At 38.1% G+C, this 17,802-nt stretch overlaps 7 protein-coding genes across 11 annotated transcripts in view; 5 read left to right on the forward strand and 2 right to left on the reverse strand.

The window, feature by feature from the left end:
* Positions 1-432: 432 nt before the first annotated feature.
* LOC104815619 (sodium transporter HKT1) lies at positions 433-3,447 on the reverse strand. The gene is made up of 3 exons (XM_010544087.1): positions 2,273-3,447; positions 1,134-1,376; positions 433-803 (listed from the first exon to the last, which is right to left on the reverse strand). The coding sequence occupies exons 1-3, from the start codon at positions 3,376-3,378 to the stop codon at positions 590-592; spliced, it is 1,563 nt and encodes a 520-aa protein (XP_010542389.1). The 5' UTR covers positions 3,379-3,447; the 3' UTR covers positions 433-589.
* A 4,953-nt stretch (positions 3,448-8,400) lies between these two features.
* LOC104815626 (uncharacterized protein ycf45) lies at positions 8,401-10,681 on the forward strand. Its single transcript, XM_010544100.2, has 9 exons — positions 8,401-8,643; positions 8,725-8,787; positions 8,908-8,985; positions 9,076-9,296; positions 9,397-9,469; positions 9,550-9,834; positions 9,924-10,067; positions 10,197-10,247; positions 10,354-10,681. Exons 1-9 carry the CDS (start codon positions 8,440-8,442, stop codon positions 10,423-10,425), a joined length of 1,191 nt encoding a protein of 396 aa, XP_010542402.1. The 5' UTR covers positions 8,401-8,439; the 3' UTR covers positions 10,426-10,681.
* Positions 10,682-10,988: 307 nt separating this feature from the next.
* Positions 10,989-12,046, forward strand: LOC104815631. The gene is made up of 2 exons (XM_010544113.2): positions 10,989-11,290; positions 11,621-12,046. The coding sequence occupies exons 1-2, from the start codon at positions 11,070-11,072 to the stop codon at positions 11,823-11,825; spliced, it is 426 nt and encodes a 141-aa protein (XP_010542415.1). The 5' UTR covers positions 10,989-11,069; the 3' UTR covers positions 11,826-12,046.
* A 193-nt stretch (positions 12,047-12,239) lies between these two features.
* LOC104815640 lies at positions 12,240-13,551 on the forward strand. 2 transcript variants are annotated; one of them, XM_010544125.1, is made up of 2 exons: positions 12,240-12,640; positions 13,143-13,551. In XM_010544125.1, exons 1-2 carry the CDS (start codon positions 12,426-12,428, stop codon positions 13,399-13,401), a joined length of 474 nt encoding a protein of 157 aa, XP_010542427.1. In that variant the 5' UTR covers positions 12,240-12,425; the 3' UTR covers positions 13,402-13,551. The 2 variants fall into 2 exon arrangements, with proteins under 2 accessions (XP_010542427.1, XP_010542433.1); XM_010544131.2 differs by having other exon boundaries at positions 12,258-12,640; positions 13,185-13,551.
* A 304-nt stretch (positions 13,552-13,855) lies between these two features.
* Positions 13,856-14,857, forward strand: LOC104815653. The gene is made up of 2 exons (XM_010544144.2): positions 13,856-14,033; positions 14,126-14,857. The coding sequence occupies exons 1-2, from the start codon at positions 13,879-13,881 to the stop codon at positions 14,490-14,492; spliced, it is 522 nt and encodes a 173-aa protein (XP_010542446.1). The 5' UTR covers positions 13,856-13,878; the 3' UTR covers positions 14,493-14,857.
* Positions 14,858-15,417: 560 nt separating this feature from the next.
* On the reverse strand, positions 15,418-16,316 carry LOC104815681 (22.0 kDa heat shock protein). The gene has a single exon (XM_019202848.1). The coding sequence runs from the start codon at positions 16,218-16,220 to the stop codon at positions 15,615-15,617; it is 606 nt and encodes a 201-aa protein (XP_019058393.1). The 5' UTR covers positions 16,221-16,316; the 3' UTR covers positions 15,418-15,614.
* Positions 16,317-16,401: 85 nt separating this feature from the next.
* LOC104815661 (B-box zinc finger protein 23) overlaps positions 16,402-17,802 on the forward strand; it is a 2,154-nt gene continuing 753 nt past the window's right edge. The window contains exons 1-5 of one of the 4 annotated variants that reach the window (XM_010544168.2): positions 16,402-16,505; positions 16,586-16,732; positions 16,976-17,032; positions 17,120-17,334; positions 17,420-17,636. In XM_010544168.2, the coding sequence (XP_010542470.2) occupies positions 16,409-16,505; positions 16,586-16,732; positions 16,976-17,032; positions 17,120-17,334; positions 17,420-17,636 (733 nt within the window). In that variant the 5' untranslated portion in view covers positions 16,402-16,408. Of the gene's footprint in view, positions 16,733-16,975; positions 17,335-17,419; positions 17,637-17,802 lie in introns of all 4 variants that reach the window. The other 3 variants (XM_010544156.2, XM_010544177.2, XM_010544163.2) reach the window with 3 other exon arrangements.

The following is a 17,802-nucleotide window of genomic DNA, read 5'->3' on the forward strand; positions in this document are numbered from 1 at the left end:
ATAATATGAAGAATTAACAATTCGAAATATTAGTAAAAACTTTATGTATATTGCAAATAAACTAGAGAACCATCTGGTAGCGTTCAGTAATCAGTACTATGCCAATATGAATAACGATTGGACTATTACTAAAATTTCAACTAAAAATTGGATGATTGTTTGAAAATGATTTATGTTGATTTTTTTTTTAAAAAAATGCTTAGTTAATACAGATCAGGGATGACAGTTATTTATATAAATATTTTATGATAAAGTATTCTAATATCTATATATTTTTATCTAGCTTTTTTTTTATTAAAAGTATCTCTAAATATATATATATATATATATATATATATATTGTTGTAAATCTCTAGAAATTGGTAATGAACACGTAAAAATAGGTCACAATTGCATTTTCCTTTTATCAACGGATTTAAATCGAGGGATCAAAAGTAAAACTATGTGGATTAAGTTATTTATAAGATATAAACTGCCAAGTACATGCATGTATCAAGCAACCAGAGACACAAACACAAAACACACTTAACACTTGCACATACAGACATGACATATACATATACATATATATATATATGTATATGCTGTGTCAAGAAGAGGAGGGGTAAAGTATCCAGGATTTGCCGGAATTAGCAGTGAACTGCTTAAGTCTGCCGAAGAACATGACAATTATCAGTATGAATTTTCCGGCGGGACTCCACCGCCCGGCGAAACCGTACCACGCATCTTCACAGTGCCCGTCGCCTGCGTTCAGCCGTCGTTCGCAGCTATAACCCGCCGTGAACCCCACGTTTCCATATGCACTGGCATGAACATACAACCACATGCACGTCTCGTGCGTAAGTATATATTGTATGATACGCATGTGTATATACGTAAATGGAGTATGTCATCCTCGAAAACTGAAGGATTACAATCCGGGCCGTATCTGAGATTTCGAGACCCCAGTGGAATGCTAAATTTGTAATTTATTTTAAATCCAAACGATTGTTTATGCGGTTTAAGTTCGACCCATGTTATGATTTTATGTATGGTCTACATATATACGTACATATATATATGTGTGTATATATATATATGTGAATACGAGTGAAATAAGAGATAAATATGGCGAAAATAGCCGGAGAAAGGACCTGATAACTTCGAGAATGATGTTGAGGACGTTGAAGTTGAGTGGGTCTCGACGGAGCATGTGCCTCTCCGTTATGGAAATGAGAATTACGAATATTGACAAAAAGCCGAGTTGGGACATCAAAATCCTTTCCACGACGCTCTCTTTCTTCCCACCCTTCTTGACTTGATCTCCGTTATCATCATCCCCCCTCTCCTCCTCTTCTCCGGTCAAAGGCATAAACACAGTGTATGGCGGAAGATACCTGGTCAACGCATTTCATTAATCGATCATGTAATAATTACATCAAATAATTGACACACGTGTGTATATATGGATTTGGCTTTGACTTAATTAGGTATATGTATATATATGTTTTTGTAATATTGAATCCGACCCATTCTCCACTACAACCCTTTTGCTTTGTGGGTCTCACGGACATACAAGATTTCCACCATTTCTTCGTGTTTTTATTTACGCGTCGTCTAATTCCTATATATGGTCATTATGACAAATAAGACTTTTGCATGAAATACTGAACACATATACAGAGCGAGTATCCGTGCCGCCACCACGTTCGTGATTGGGGTTTCGTGCAGTGGAATCTTAAGATTATAATATGTGACTGATAACTGAATTATGATATAATGATCGGATTCTTTGTCGAAGAATAAGGCATCCGAAACGATTCTCTGGGGGAAAGTCGACCAACTTTCATGTGGTCAGCTCCCTATTTACGCGTAACCACATAAACACCATGAAAATCGACCCACACACAGACACCCATATTTGCGCATGCATGTCTGCATCAAACTGCGTTACAGGTTGGGAAACATTATATGACATCTGGAGGATGAGCATCACATCATGTTTAAATTATTCGTGTGTGTGTATATGTTGAATAAATCATGGAAACATAAAAATAAAATAAGATACGAATATTTGATCTTAATGATGGCTAGGCACGCGCATGGTACGCGTAATGGAAATTCCCATTCCAATCTTTTTTTTTTTTTATAATGGTGATACCCGGTGGGACGTGGTTTTTGGAAATTTCCATTCCAATCTTGGGTATCCTTTCCTCGTGATGCAATGTAATATATATACACGCGTGTATATACGTATGTATAGAGAGAGAAAGAGGAGGGAGATTAAACTCACATCATAATGATGAACACCACCAGGATGGCTTGGGAGATGGTGGAGAGATCCACGATGGATTCGCCTGCGTGTCTCGAATTCACTACTTCAAACAAAGATCCGACAAACTTCTCGTACGAACTCATACCCTCTAGAGACTGAGACTTCCACTCCATGGAGCAGAACAGAACAAGCTGTAATATTATGAACACGAACGCCGTGGCCCCGAGAAGAAGGCAATGACGAGACGACAGCAAATGGGAATAACCCATCTTCTTGTAGTTCTTGAGGATGTAACCGAACTCGCGTCGGTTCGTGGATTTGGAGAGTGCCCAGATGGACAAGAACAAGCAACAAGGGAACAAAGTGTTGCCCATCAGAACTTGCGGGATCATGAGCAAGAGAAGGCCCGAGTTCTTCCTGAACACGATCATGTTCTCGTTCGTGGGCACGAAGCCGCAGTTCGCGAACGTGGACACGGTCGTGAAGACGGAGAACGTGAAAAGCGAGATGCCTTTCGACCTCAGAACTTCTCTCGAGGTTCTGACAACGGTTACGTAGACGAGAAGCAACATCGAACCAATTGTGTGTACCACGAGAAGGTAGCCAAGAACGACAGAGTACAAACTCCTAGAAGCCCTGTCTTTGAATTCATCGGCATCATCACCTTCTCCTACAGTACTTTCAACATCATTTCCCCGACGATCTCCGTACAAAACGACTGGTCCAGAAGACTCGATCTTACGATCGTGTTGATCCAACCTGAACGAACGAATGAAGCGTTCGATCTTTTGGGACATTTTGACGGAGTGAGAGAAGTAGAGAGAGAGCATGGAAGTGAAGACTTCGCCGCCGAGGAACATGAGGAGGGTGACGATGATGAGTTGGGTATTGGACAAGACTTCCATATTGAAAGTGGACATGCTCGAGACAGTAACTGCGGAGACAGAAGTGAAGAAGATGTCCAGGTCGTGGAGGTGGGAACTGGTTCTAGGTTTTGATATCTTGAGAGCCAAGAAACCGACAAAGGAGAAGAACAAGAAGTAGAGGAGATTGAGGAAGAAAGGGGATCGAGATTTGGCGAATTTAGATGGGAGATTTGCTAACTTAACTGCAAACATCTCCATGTCGGATCGGTTTAGTCAAATTATGGCCTCTCACTTGCTAAAGGGATGCGTTTATATACACACACACGAACGAGCACAGCCACTCATGCATAATGACATGAAAATAATTAAAAACCCTTAATTAGCACAATATATGGTGGAATACCCCATATTAAATGCAAACCATAGACTCCTACCGTTAGTAACCTTAGAGGCATATACACGTGTCGAAGTATCATTTCTTATAAAGAAAGAGAAAATTAAAAGGAAAATAATTTTTTGGACTAACAATAACCTTAGAGGCATATACACGTGTGGAATATCCATGAGACGATTCGGGTTCGGATTTCATATATTGAAATAACGGGTACCGTTTATATATTAAAATTACAAAATTATTATTATATTCTTAATATAATTACCAAAATACTTAGTTTATTTCTACTTTTTTTAAGGATTATATATTGAATTTTCAAGTTGTGGTGAATTCACCTTCAAATCATTGTGTATTTTAATTTTTTTTTTCTAAAATTCTATGTATATTGTTATATCTTAAGAATTTTCAAACTTATAAATGTGTTTTTGGACTAAAATATGTATATTTTTATTGATTATTTGGTTTAATTTTATATTGGTTAATGTTTTATAAATGGATACTAGTACTTGGTTATTCATCTTTTAGTTATGGGTACCCGTTGGACGGGTATCCCGATGTTGTGAGATAGAGACAAAGATAACATTCCTCTAAAATCCGTGAAGACGGGTATTTCAAAAAACGCGAGTACCCGATCCGTGCCCAACCCTAAAAATAACCTGTCAAATGATTATGTGAAAAATAATATATTTTTATTTAAATATAAAACTATTTTTAAGCCAAATTACGAAATTGAAATTTAAAATCAGGTTAAAATAGACTTTTCAAATGATAAAAATTGTATTATCATATTTTTTTTAAATGTTACTTTAGTATTCTGGATTATTTTTTTGGTCTAAATTAAAAAATCCCCAATTTTATTTTACTTTTTGGAGTCAAATATTATATATTTTGAAATGTTGGGTTAATGTGTATTTTTGTTTTTCGTCATTTTCATGTAAATTCGAATTTTCTTATATTTTTCCTAAATTAGAAAACTTAAGAAACAAGATTCAAGATCAAAGAATGTGGAATAAAAGTTTCTAGAAAAATCGGGAGAGAAGATCTTTAGATTGAAAACGCAAGATCGATTTAAAGAGAATTTCATTTGAACAGTTACTTCTTGGAACAATTGTGTGGTATGAGTTAAGGAATTTAATTATAAAAATATATATATATATATATATATATATATATTAATTTATGAATGAAGGGGTGGAAGGGGGACCATCGCAATCTAGCACGAGTGAGTTACATTGTAAGTGATATTTCAAATCACACTAAGCTAAGTTGAATTAACGATAACATATTCTATATTAAATAAAAAAAAATGAAAGTGATTGGACCGGGCGTCTGATGGAGAGGTTGAACGAATGAACACAATCGAATCTGTTGCTCCACTAATATATATATATATATATATATAACGAAAAATTCGGCTTTTCAATTCTTACCATGGATTTGCTGCTCGACCCACAAGTGATTTTAAGCTTACAGTTTTAACCACTACAAGATACCGTCCGAATAAAATCACGAATACAATATATATATATATGTATATATATTCGAATTCGCACTTATTTTAAATATTTGCGCGTATCGATCGGTTGATTAGACGCCACTAGAATCCAATATACTTTACACTAATATAGAAGAAGCATATGAAAATAAAAGATGCAAGGTCGTTTTTTGGTATAAGGTGCTATTCATAGAGAACATCCAAAAATATTAATCGATGAATCTCTGTAGATAAACATATGAATAGCATATAATTATTAATATGCCACCTGTATTTTTTTTTTTGGCTACGTGACGTTTCAAACGTTTTTTGTGATGTTTGAAATGATCAAAGAAAGAAATCTAGAGACGATATTGGTTTTGTATTTTTAATTTGATCAAAATATTCCAGACGAAGATATCAGATTTATAATAAATCGTAAATGCAGACGGTTTTGCCTTTAAAAAAATATTTTTTAACATTATTTAGATGTGTTGACAGTAATATATAGACAAAATGACATTTTCCTACACGAACTGTTTAAAATGTGACTTTTTCCTACACGAATTTTTAATTTGACAAAAAACTACACCAAATTATCAAATGTGCCAAATTGATACACGAACTACCCAATTTAACTGCAATTTCCTACACAATCCGAAAACGGCGTTAAATATCCGTTAACTGATGATGTGGCACGCAACATGGTATCTAACGTGGCACTCACATGGAAAATTTTGCCACGTCAGCATGTCACGTCATATTTAAAAAAAATACAAAAAAATCCGAAAAATTGTAAAAAACAGATTAAAAAATATAAAAAATCCGAAAAAATTGAAAAAAAGTAAAAATAAAATAAAAATAAAAAGCAAAAAAATACACATATATATACATATATATTCATAACTATATACAAATACAAATATAAACATATATACTCCTATATATGTATATATATACTTATATTTTTTTTATTATGTATAGATATGTATGTATATGTATATATATATATATATGTGTATACATGTATTTATATATTTATATATTTGTATATATATAAATATACTTGTATGTATGTATATATATTGGTATAAATGCATGTATATATGTGTATATTTTTTATTTGATATATATAGACATATATATACATAGGAGTATTTATGATTATATTTGTATTTGTATGTGGATATGAATATATATGTATATATATATATTTTTATTTTGTATGTATGTATATATATATGCATATGTATATATACATGTATATATGTATTTATATGTGTATGTGTATATACATAAATATATTTGTTTGTATGTATATGTATATATATATTTGTATAGATATTAATATATATGTATATGTACATATGTTTTAATTTGTATATATATATATATATTTTATATAGGAGTATTTATATTTATATTTGTATTTGTATATAGATATAAATATATATGTAGGGGTATATATATATATTTATATAGGAGTATATATATATTTTTTAAATTTTTTTTCGATTTTTTTCAGACTTTTTTCGGATTTTTTTAAAAAATCTGACGTGACATGCTGACATGGCAAAATTTCTATGTGGTGTGCCATGTCAGACGCCACATGGCGTGCCACGTCATCAGTTAACAGACATTTAACACCCAATTCGGATTGTGTAGGAAATTGCAGTTAAATTGGGTAGTTCGTGTATCAATTTGGCATATTTGATAATATAGTGTAGTTTTTTGTCAAATTAAAAGTTCGTATAGGAAAAAATCATATTTTAAACAATTCCTGTAGCAAAATGTCATTTTCCCTAATATATATGATTGATTACGACAGTATTTGCTGCTAATTTGAACATCCTTTTACATAAAATTATGTGAAACAATAGACCGACCTTTTTATCATATAATTTTCTATATTCTTACAATTTTTATATATGAGATTCAATTATGGTATCATCTCTGTCTCGTGTTATATATAATTAATATGATTTTTTTTTTTGTAGATGTTATAATCGTCCATTATAAATATTGCTATTGACATAATATCTCACTACTTTGTGGTTATTAAAAAACCATATCCTATCAACGTTTTTTAGTTTAATATTTAATATACTGTAAACACGATTAAAAAAAAACCATATGGTTGTCTCTCACCAAAACAATATTAATCAAAGCTTTGTGAAGGATCTATAATAATATAATTCAATATTAAGAATTTGTTCTATATCAAATATCGACTGAAGAAAGCAAATCTCTACAATATATTTGCTGTATTTATCAAATGAATCCAGTTTAATATTCAGAATATTGAAAATAAACTTTGAAAAAATGGACCAAAAAAAAATTCTGAACTGTTAGCTTGTAATTGCATACTCATATTTGGTAACTTTGCATGAAATTCCAACCGATAATCAAGTTGCTGTTTCACCCAATCGCGATCACACTATTAAAAAAACATCTGTAAAAATGTCTTAAAGACAATCCCGTAAAATTATGAGATTTGATTCTAAATTAATATAAGTTTTTGATATTTTTTTTATAATAATTAAAAGTGATGATAAAAATTCAAATAAAATTTTGAATTTTAATCGGTTTGAAATTATAGTATCATTAAATGTATGAATGTCCGTTTCTTGGAACCCAAACGTGATTAAAAGAAAATGATGACACCATATCCACTGTCAATTACATATCGTCGATTTTTTTATTTATTGTTTTTTGGTAAATTTTTGCATGAAGTTATTCTAATCAATAATCAAGTTACTGTTTCACCGAACCACAATTACATCAAATCGTGTCGAACCACCAAAAAAAAAAAAAAGCGGACCACCAAATTACTCGTACGTCGTTTCCCACTAACTCGGTGATTAACGATAGACCAACTTCAATATTAATTGGTCGGCTACTTTTTTCTTATACGAAATTTCAATTAATCTTTGCTTTATTATATGATTTCGGAATTTAAAAGGCCATTTCCCGTGCATTGTATAACCTCTAGACATTCATATATTATTTGTTTCCTGATAAAACCGAACACCAAATCCAATGTTTTGCATAATATCAAAATTTAACCCGTTGGAATTATAAAGATAATATCGTGATTCATCAAAACTATTTTTTCTATATACACACACACACACACAATTCTCTAAATTAACATATATATATATGTATAAATTCTATTTTTTATATATTGATATGTAGGGATTTAATATATATACACGCACACACACAATTACTAAGAACCCTAACAATTAATTATATCATTATCGTTATAATTATATGGTTCCATATGTAACAAGGCCCTTAAAAAAACCTCCATAGTGAATATGACCTTATTCATTACCGAAAGAAAACGACCCTTCAGAGGCCCAAACCCAAGATAGGAAAACAACGAGGCCCTTACAAAAAAAACTAAACGTCTCTCTTCTCTCTCTCTCTCTGGTCTCTGTGGAAGATGAGTGGAGTGTCTCTGCCATGGAGAGTCTCTCTGAGCAGCTTATCCTGCTTCAACAGCAGCGATGCTTGTCCTTTCCTTTTCCCCGCGCGACGTCGTTTCCCTCTCTCCGGCTCCCTCGTCACATCTCTTTCCCTTCCCTGTTCTTTTTCCGGCAACGGTGCGGCTATGGTTGTCGACGACAATCTCCACGCTTTCCTCGAGGTGACCTTTTTCGTATAACGTATCGATTTTCTCCGTCTCCGTTCTTTTCTTTTACGAAATGCGGGTTTGCCCTTGTCACAGGTTCTTCCCCAGGATCTGCGTCATCGTCTTCTCAACGATTTCCGCCGAAACCTGCTCGTGGAGGTTATAATTCTTATCCATGTCACCTCGTCTCCGACAAGTTTATGCCTTTTTTGTTTTGTTAGGGAACAGATCAAAGGAATTAGAAAAAAAATTGTGGTTGATTTGCTTCCCTATCAATAGGTGGTAATGGACTTGGGCAGGCCACCAGAGGCACGGTATCTGGGTGAACCCGGAGGCCAGTATCTTAGGACCACAGAGGTAAAACTGTTCTGTGTTTAGGTACCCATTTGTCGGAGTTTGTGTCGGTGTTTAAAGTTGTATGCTTTTTTACCCAATGAACTAGCTTAGGTATCCATGGAAGAGCTTGAGCATGCTCAGAAGCTGGTTGGTGAATTTGGGGCTGATAATAGGGCTGGAATCGAAGGTACGTTGCACAGAATATCTGCAATCCGCAGTAGGAAAGGCTCGATCGTTGGCTTAACATGCCGGGTTGGAAGAGCTGTGAGTGGACATATTGACATGCTCTACGATCTGCTTCACTATGGAAAAAGCATCTTGTTTGTTGGGAGGTACTCATTGTGTTCTTTTCCGCATTGCATTAGGCTTCGTTTCTCTGTTTATTTCGTTGGATGATTCTCCAAAACGTTCTGCTTATTGATCTCAAACAAGGCCTGGGGTTGGCAAGACTACTGTCCTGCGAGAGATTGCTCGTGTCCTATCTGACGAATTCCAGAAAAGAGTGGTCTGTCCCCGCCTATCCTGTGCCTCTCAGCACTGATGGTTTGTCCTAAAACGTTTGTGGTATGCCTATTGTGGTTGTAGGTGATAATCGATACGAGCAACGAAATTGGAGGGGATGGCGATATTCCCCACTCGGCTATTGGAGGTGCTAGGAGGATGCAGGTTCCCAAGCCATGTTTGCAGCATAAGGTCATGATCGAGGCAGTAGAGAACCATATGCCACAAGTCATAATCGTTGATGAGATTGGCACTGAAGCCGAAGCTCTTGCTTGTCGCTCAATTGCTGAAAGGGGAGTCATGCTCATTGGCACAGCCCATGGAGAGCAGCTTCAGAATATCATAAAGAACCCTACTCTGTCAGACTTGGTGATCTATTTTTACACGCGCTTATTGGTCTTGTTATTATTGCATGATACTTAGCTTCTGCTTTTCCTCAATCTTTTTATTGGTTGCAGATTGGAGGAATTGAGACTGTCACTCTGGGAGATGAAGAAGCCCGGGCAAGAAGATGCCAGAAGAGCATTCTTGAGAGAAAAGCTCCACCGACTTTTTATTTCTTGATCGAGATGAGAGAGAGAGATTATTGGATTGCACATCAGGTATATATGCATGTGCTGTACCACAAGCAACCGTTTAACCCCCTATGTGTGGGTCATGGGATCTACATTTCCATTTTCTTTGCACTCAGCATCCAGACCAAACAATTTTGTTCTTTAATGCTGCTGCAGACAGAGAAGAGTGTTGATATGCTACTCCGCGGCAGGAACCCGATGGTTGAGGTATGAATATACTAATCTCTCGTGTAGTAGGTTATGGCCTTTGAGGTACTTGATGGAGATAAGTAGGATAATGGTGTTGATTCGAGTTCTTACTCATGGCCTTAAGGTGAGGAAAAGAGACGAGCAGTTCAAGGTAGTAATAGAACGATGGAAGGCATACGATGGACAAGGCATCTGATTTCTTTCTTCCTGGTGTTCCGACTTGCTTCAGTGCTCGATTTTGGCATTGCTTGAGTGTGTCCTTCTGGAACAATGGCTTTTCGGTTGGACAAGCTTCTGTCTTCCCTGTCTTGATGGAAGTCATACTAGTGTTAGATAAAGGTGTCTGGTTCAAACCAGTGAATGATGTACATGGAGTTCCCAAAACATTGGAACAGGTTGAAAAAATTTCTTAGTTTGTATTGTTCTCTCCATCAAAGCGCTTGCTCATACAATTTGTATTGTGATCTGGTTGGAGCCAAACACACAGAAAATCTTCCCAACCCAACCCATTAACATTGGAAGGAGAAAGTGCAAGAATACCAACACTGAAAAAAGAATCTGAATCATTAGGGGCTTGCTGTTGACTTGAAGAAAAATCTTATTTACTTTTGTTTCAAAGAGTTGTGTGCTTGGTTTTCTCAGAACTATTTTCATGTAATGGTACATTCGAGTTCTTTCCCGACCAGTAGGATAGCAAAAACCGGGTTTAGGAGAAGTTTACATATGTTTGGGTAAGAAGATAAGGCATGAACGGTTTATATTTTATGGCCGAAACGAAGAGAGTTCGTCTGGAGTTGGACGGGGAGCGAGCAAGCGAGCGAGCTTAAACTGTGAGGGGAAATGGGCTTCGTGGGCGTTGCAAGTTTAACAAGTAGCAGCCCCAGTCGAGTATTTATAGGAACAGACAAACCCTACCATTCCATCTCAGGCGTTGTTGCAAGAAGAACAGCGACTGCGAGGATCAGAGCAGAGTCGATGGCTACGGAAAAACTCGGAATCAAGATCGAGAAGAACCCTCCCGAGACAAGACTCACCGAACTCGGTGTCCGTAACTGGCCCAAGTACGTCTTATTGTCCTAAACCCCATCGTTGAAGTTCGTTTCTATTGGAACCGATGAATCGGATTCAATCTACAAAAGTTGTAGGATGGTTCTGTTAATAATTGTCTTTGAAATAGAAACCCGTTTGTTGTTTGACATGGAAAGTCTTAATTTTTTTCTCGCCCACAGATAAAGTATTCGCCTTTCTTTGATCTCCATGTCGATGGCTTATGCACTGAGGACACGAACCCAGATTGCAGCTGTGTCTGCTTATTGAGTTTTATTGGTCTATTTCTGCAATTTCTATAACCCTTTTGTGCCCAGTAACTGATGTTACACGATATGGCTCAGGTGGGGATGTCCTCCGAGCAAGTTTCCATGGACATACAGTGCAAAAGAGACGTGCTTTCTGCTGGAGGGAAAGGTGAAGGTGTACCCCGATGGATCAGATGAGGGCGTGGAGATCGGTGCGGGCGATTTGGTCGTGTTCCCAAAAGGGATGAGTTGCACTTGGGATGTCTCCGTGGCAGTGGATAAACACTACAAATTCGAGTGACCGATTCCATCGAGTCATCTGGGTTTTTGCTTGTAAGCAACGGGTGCGTTATGAACTTAATATGAATGCATCGTCATATATATACGTATGTGTGTTGTTGCTACTGCAGAAACCTGTTGATGTATTCATAGGGTTCTTTCTTGATCTTCTCTGTCTGTGAAATGCTTCAACTTCATGTCCGTATGTTGAAATAATATCTGTTTGTGGGATGCTTTAGCATAGATTCCTGGATTCCTTCCTCTTAGCCTATCCTTTTGTTCCTCATTCTTTGATGAAATTACTGGTAGATTCAAAGGGTTTGAGATAAAGTGTAATTAGATGGAAAGATCTATCAATCTTGAATTCGAACATTAGATTTGCATTCAAATCTGAATCCATCTGCATTCTGGGTGTTAAAATTCAAATACGGATGCAGGTTTTCGTCATTTTGTTCGAGCATGATGCGTCATGTCACTAGTTAGAGTATAAATATCCAAGAAAAAGGATGTAGACGGAGAAAAGGGCGTCACTGTTCACGAACCTTTATGAAGCTGTCTCAATTGGTAAAGTTCCTGAGGACAACACTTGGAAACGCTTGACTCTCTCTCTCTGCGAATCCAAATGAAAAATCATTCTTTAGCCCTGAGCCTGCTCCTGGTAATAATCTGCGTCGGTGTTTCCATCATCAGCTCGAAGCTTAACCGTGGAGAAATGAGAGTCTCGCCCTCTAAATTAGACATGGGTTCTGCGATTCCCACCGAGATTCATGGAGTGAAGATCCTGAAGCAGCCTTCGGAGTCCATGCTTGCCGAGCTTGACGCACCCTCTTGGCCCAAGTTCGTTCCTTCTCTCTTCTCCTTTTCTTCCTTCCCGATAATCTCTCATCTGTTCACTTCAATGGCATGTACAAATCTAGGGTTTCCGCAAGTAGCCGTTTTTGTTCATCGATTTGGGAACCCGGCATACTTAACTGGTGAAAAGCCATAGTGATAGTTTTATTGTTCCTCGTTCGCGATGTCTTTATGTTCTTCGTTTACTGGTTTTAACAACTGTTGGCTCAGGACACGGCATTGTTTCCATGGATAAACACACTCAATGTCTGTAGTTGATATATTCCAGAAGACGAAATCGCCATAGCCAATTGTTTCTTTTTGTCATCCAATGGGGAAATCCAATTGTTGTCTGAAAATCTATCTGGTTAGAGATTTGATGACTGGTTATGGATTTGTACAAACCTTAGTTTCTACAAACGGGACGTAAAGATCTATCTGTATACTGGTTATGGATTTGTGTCTCTGAACAGCAATGCAAAATGTTTACCACCAAACTTCATTGAAGGATAAAAATGTATACGCTGATGAATGGGAGAAAATTCGACAGATGGGAGGGCGGTCCGAGCAAGTTTCCATGGACATTTGAAGCAACAGAGACGATGTATTTCGTGGAAGGGAAAGTGAAGGTGTACGTAGGTGGGCATGAGGCAGAAGAAGAGGCGTTTGAAATAGGGGCAGGAGACATGGTCGTTTTCCCTAAAGGCATGAAGGTTGTTTGGGAGATAACTAAGGCCGTCAAGAAGCACTACAGCTTGGAGAAGTAAGTGGTTCAGTTTCTCCTCTCTCAGCTCCTTGTGTCTTTGCCATTTAATATATATAACAAAGTGAATTGTCTCATTGACCTTGAACTGTATTCTAAATCCAATGCCAGACAAATGAAATATTTATATATATATATATATGAAACATATTTATTTTTTAAATTTATTAAATTTTCGTGCAAATATATAGATTATATATATGTGATATTTATCAAAAGTTCTTAATTGAATACGAATTAAATTTTGGTTACGCCCTCCTAACACAGTGTGTTCTGGTCGACAATTCAGTGGGCTTTATAATAGGCCCAATATGTTCTACTTGGAAGCAAATCGAATCGGCCCAATAAATTCGGTTTTCAAGGCCTAATCTAAAGCTCTGTATATCTTTTTTTTCGCAATATTATATTTATATATTATAATTGCCAGTCAAGATAAATTCGAGTTATCTTTTGATTGTTTGTCTTTTTTAAATGCTTTGTCATGATGAAGCGGACAAAACCGGGTGCCTTTGGCGATGAAATACCAATACTGCCCCTCATCCCATTCGTCGTAAGCGGACAAAATGGTCATTTCACGCAAAGCCTATCCATCCGCCCACACCCAGAAACCGAGAAAACCACTAGCCACAGCGCCTGGTATTGCATCCCCCCATCTCCAGCTTTGCGGCCATTTTGTCCTCTTTTTCCTCTCTATATAATAAATCCTTCGATTCACTTCTCTTCATCAGCATATTTCAAAGCAATTGTCTTCAAGCAGAAAGCTCACAAGCAGATCGGATATTACCTCAGAAGAAGAAGGAACAATTAGAGATGAGTTCGACGAGCAAAACGTGGGTTGTGGCGGCGAGCATCGGAGCCGTGGAAGCGTTGAAGGACCAGTTAGGCGTTTGCCGGTGGAACTACGCTCTCCGATCGGCTCAGCAGCATCTCCGGAACAAGACGAGATCCGTTTCTCAGGCCAAGAGCCTCTCTTCGTCGTCGTCTTCCTCCTACTCCGCCGCAACCGTCTCGAGCAAGATCAGGGACGATAAGGCCAGGCAGGCCGAGGAGTCGCTCAGGACGGTCATGTACTTGAGCTGTTGGGGTCCCAATTGATGAACCACGGACAGCTCAACAAAAATCCGAAAGATTACTGAACGATTTTGCTTCGTGAAGAAGATGTATAGAATGGTATAACGATGAGAACGAATACGAAGATAACGATGAAGCCCAAAGGTTTTGGAATCGGAGAAATCTATGGAATCTAAATCGTCGCTGTGACTCTGGAACCTCCGTCGATAAGACGATTAGAGGAGGGAGCAAAATAGTGGGCCAAATGTACTATTTTCTATGCTATATATTGTACAGTGGGCTTTTGGGCCCATTAGTAGGCCCAATGTAAATATGTATGTAAAACGATGACGTATAGTGACACGAAGGAGATCAAGCCTTACTTTTGAACAGAGTTCTGCTTTCTCTGATATTTTATTTTAAAAATAAATAATGATTCCGAATAATGTTGAAAAAACGCCACGCGCATTTTAAACGCGCATCCATCACACTCCAGATATGTATGCACCATAACATAACTGTGACCATTGCCAATTTTTGAAATCTCGGAAAACAAGGCGCGTGGAGTTCTTAATGAAACTTCCTTCGTGGTGAAATCTCCGTTCGACCTCCCCAGCCGCCGCCGCCTTTATTCTCCGGCCAGCGCCACTGCCTCCGCCGGATTCGCTGCAATCAGTATCTTTCCTCTCCGGTTTCGGCTCTTCCTTAATCTCAGGGTCCGATGAAGATGAAGGGTTTCCCGGACAGATTTCGGCGTAAGAGAGATGATTAAAGATCAACATTTCTAAGATCGATGATTTTATTTGAGATCGATTAACCAGGTTCATCAGTTTCATTTTCACATCCCCGAGTATCAAGGAGATTTAGTTTAATTTTCCGAATTACGTGCATTTTGCTATCTAATCGCGAACGTCCTCTTCGTTTATTAATTATTTCCTTGAACCTTAGATCGCAACATGTGTGCAAGGGATAATTTTCGGTAATGGATTATTATTTATTTGTCAGAAACGAGGTTACACAGATTTTGGTATATAGATCGCATCATCACAACAGACAGAAGACGTTGGGGATGGATTTACTTGATCGGAGCTCTTGTTTGGTTACACAGATTTTGGTATATAGATTGCATCATCACAACAGACAGAAGACGTTGGGGATGGATTTACTTTATCGGAGCTCTTGTTTGGTTTGAGATGACTTGAGTTTGCTAGGTTCGTTCTCTTCAGCATCAATGCTGACGACCTTCGGACCCTTGATCTTGTCAGGGGAGAGTTTGGTCAGGTTAATAGTGAGCACACCGTCTTCAAGCTTGGCCTTGACAGAGTCCAAATCCACATTGTCGGGAAGTTTGAACTGTCTCCAGAATTTGCCATAGGACCTCTCAACTCTGTGCCAATGGTCTCCCTTCTTCTCTTCCTCGCGTTTCCTCTCTCCGCTGACTCGCAGAACTCGGCTCTCTCCTATCTCGATCTTGACCTCGTCCTTCTTCAACCCGGGCACGTCGAGCATGATCGTATGACCTTCAGGTGTTTCTTTCCAGTCCACTCTTGCAGGAGACAGAGCCATGCTCTGATCCCTCTCTAGCCCTAATGGGGTTTGCTCCAACATTCTGAACGGATCGGGGAACCGGTCCGCCCAGAGATCAGAGAGTAGACTTCCTGGAGTATTAAGAAGAGGAAGCAAAGACCCTTCATTCGTTTGAATGTTCCCGAGGAACATCAAGGCTAGGAAAAGGCCGAGCTGCACGCGGTAGTAGGGCAAGACACCTCTCATTGTTGTCAGTATTTTGTTTTGTTGCAGAACGGGAACTGAAGCTGGTGTTTTATGAACCCTAATGGTGTCTTTTATTCTGTGGATGTAAGGAAGAAAGCTCTGGTGTATTTATAGGCGTCTTATGAAGAAGAATGCAGTAGATTCTTGAAACCTCTAGCACTTTTCCTCGTCCTATTAAAAGTCCGGGCATGTTCTATCTAATGTGTTCCAGAGAACTGGTGAATGTTCTAGCTTCGGCTGCCATATTGTTGTGGTCTAATTATTTTATTACACGTAGAAGTGGAGGTAGAGCCTTCTTTCATGTTCCGGACACTTGCCAAGATACATGATCTTCTGTCTGGCCCATGATTCAAGATCTCATGCAGGCCTCTTTTTTAGGCCCATCAATGCATTTTGGGCTGAACTGCTTGGTGAGCTACGAGATGAGAACTTTCAAGATTTTGCTGCATGGGAAGGGAATGGGGAATTTGAACGTACCATGCTACAGAATTCATCTCTTCTGACATTTCAGGGTAAGGGTTTTGATCTTTATTCTCTCTTGTTCTAGACACCTTTTAGAATGCGTAGCGTGGTCCATACGTGCTTAGACAATGGTTGATTGCTATGGCCGTGTAAGCAGGCTTCTTCGTTTTTTTGTATCTATAGAGTGAATAGCGATAGTAGGAGGGCATTTATTGAGTTTAATGCCAGCCAAAGTTGGCCTCCCCAGAATTTGCAGCTGTATTTAAGTTTTGTTATTCTTGTTCTTTGTCTAGGTTCATTCCTTGTCCTACTTCTCATTAATGTTCAGAGCCATTTGCCCTATACTTCACGTGAGAGAATATCCCAACAGCTACCAGACTTTGTCAACTTGGCAATTTATAAGATTCAACAAAGTTCAGTGTCAAAAATAAGTGTAGGGCGGACACAGACCAACCCAGAGATGAAGATACAATGTGAAGTGTGCGAGAAGGCAGAAGCCGAGGTACTATGTTGTTCGGATGAAGCTGTTCTTTGCAAGTCTTGTGACGAGAAGGTTCATACGGCTAACAAGTTGTTCCAGAGGCATAACCGGGTCACTCTCCTAAAGCACAATTCCACGTCTTCTGGAATTCCCCTTTGTGATATCTGCCAGGTCTTTGATATGTTTGGTCTGTGGATTAAAACAGTGTTGTCTTTTCCTTTCTTTTTTCATCAAAGATGGCTTAGAACATGTGCAGGAGCGAACCGGGTATGTTTTCTGCTTGGAGGACAGAGCATTGCTCTGCAAGAACTGTGATGGTGCAATTCATAAGTGCACTTCACACCAAAGGTTTCTAGCCTCTGGAGTCCACGTCTCTCTTCAGTCTTGCATTGAAGACTCTGAGTGCAGCACTAGCTTAAGTTCCTCAATTTTTCAAATCCATCCAAGCGGGGAAAGTGAAGCTGGAAACTCAGGTGAGAGATAGACCTTCCTTCCTTGTCTACTTGGTGATGATATTGTTATCAATTCTCTAATTACCCTCTTAAACGCCCATTATCATGATTCATAGTCCACGAGTTAGGATGCTAATCAAATTGAGGTTAGTAGATATACCTTTTTACATGTGTGGGGGGGGGGGGG

The sequence above is a fragment of the Tarenaya hassleriana genome, unplaced genomic scaffold (assembly GCF_000463585.1).
Source record: "Tarenaya hassleriana unplaced genomic scaffold, ASM46358v1 Cleome1, whole genome shotgun sequence".
Lineage (NCBI taxonomy): Eukaryota > Viridiplantae > Streptophyta > Magnoliopsida > Brassicales > Cleomaceae > Tarenaya > Tarenaya hassleriana.

Coding starts and splice junctions, on each gene's coding strand:
- LOC104815619 (XM_010544087.1), bottom strand. CDS start 3,378: ATGGAGATGTTTGCAGTTAAGTTAGCAAATCTCCCATCTAAATTCGCC. Junction 1,377..2,272: donor GTGGTGTTCATCATTATGAT/GTGAGTTTAATC, acceptor TGCGTTGACCAG/GTATCTTCCGCCATACACTG. Junction 804..1,133: donor ATCATTCTCGAAGTTATCAG/GTCCTTTCTCCG, acceptor TGTTCATGCCAG/TGCATATGGAAACGTGGGGT.
- LOC104815626 (XM_010544100.2), top strand. CDS start 8,440: ATGAGTGGAGTGTCTCTGCCATGGAGAGTCTCTCTGAGCAGCTTATCC. Junction 8,986..9,075: donor AGTATCTTAGGACCACAGAG/GTAAAACTGTTC, acceptor GAACTAGCTTAG/GTATCCATGGAAGAGCTTGA. Junction 9,297..9,396: donor AGCATCTTGTTTGTTGGGAG/GTACTCATTGTG, acceptor ATCTCAAACAAG/GCCTGGGGTTGGCAAGACTA.
- LOC104815631 (XM_010544113.2), top strand. CDS start 11,070: ATGGGCTTCGTGGGCGTTGCAAGTTTAACAAGTAGCAGCCCCAGTCGA. Junction 11,291..11,620: donor GGTGTCCGTAACTGGCCCAA/GTACGTCTTATT, acceptor GATATGGCTCAG/GTGGGGATGTCCTCCGAGCA.
- LOC104815640 (XM_010544125.1), top strand. CDS start 12,426: ATGAAAAATCATTCTTTAGCCCTGAGCCTGCTCCTGGTAATAATCTGC. Junction 12,641..13,142: donor GACGCACCCTCTTGGCCCAA/GTTCGTTCCTTC, acceptor ACTTCATTGAAG/GATAAAAATGTATACGCTGA.
- LOC104815653 (XM_010544144.2), top strand. CDS start 13,879: ATGATGAAGCGGACAAAACCGGGTGCCTTTGGCGATGAAATACCAATA. Junction 14,034..14,125: donor ACCACTAGCCACAGCGCCTG/GTATTGCATCCC, acceptor TCTCTTCATCAG/CATATTTCAAAGCAATTGTC.
- LOC104815681 (XM_019202848.1), bottom strand. CDS start 16,220: ATGAGAGGTGTCTTGCCCTACTACCGCGTGCAGCTCGGCCTTTTCCTA.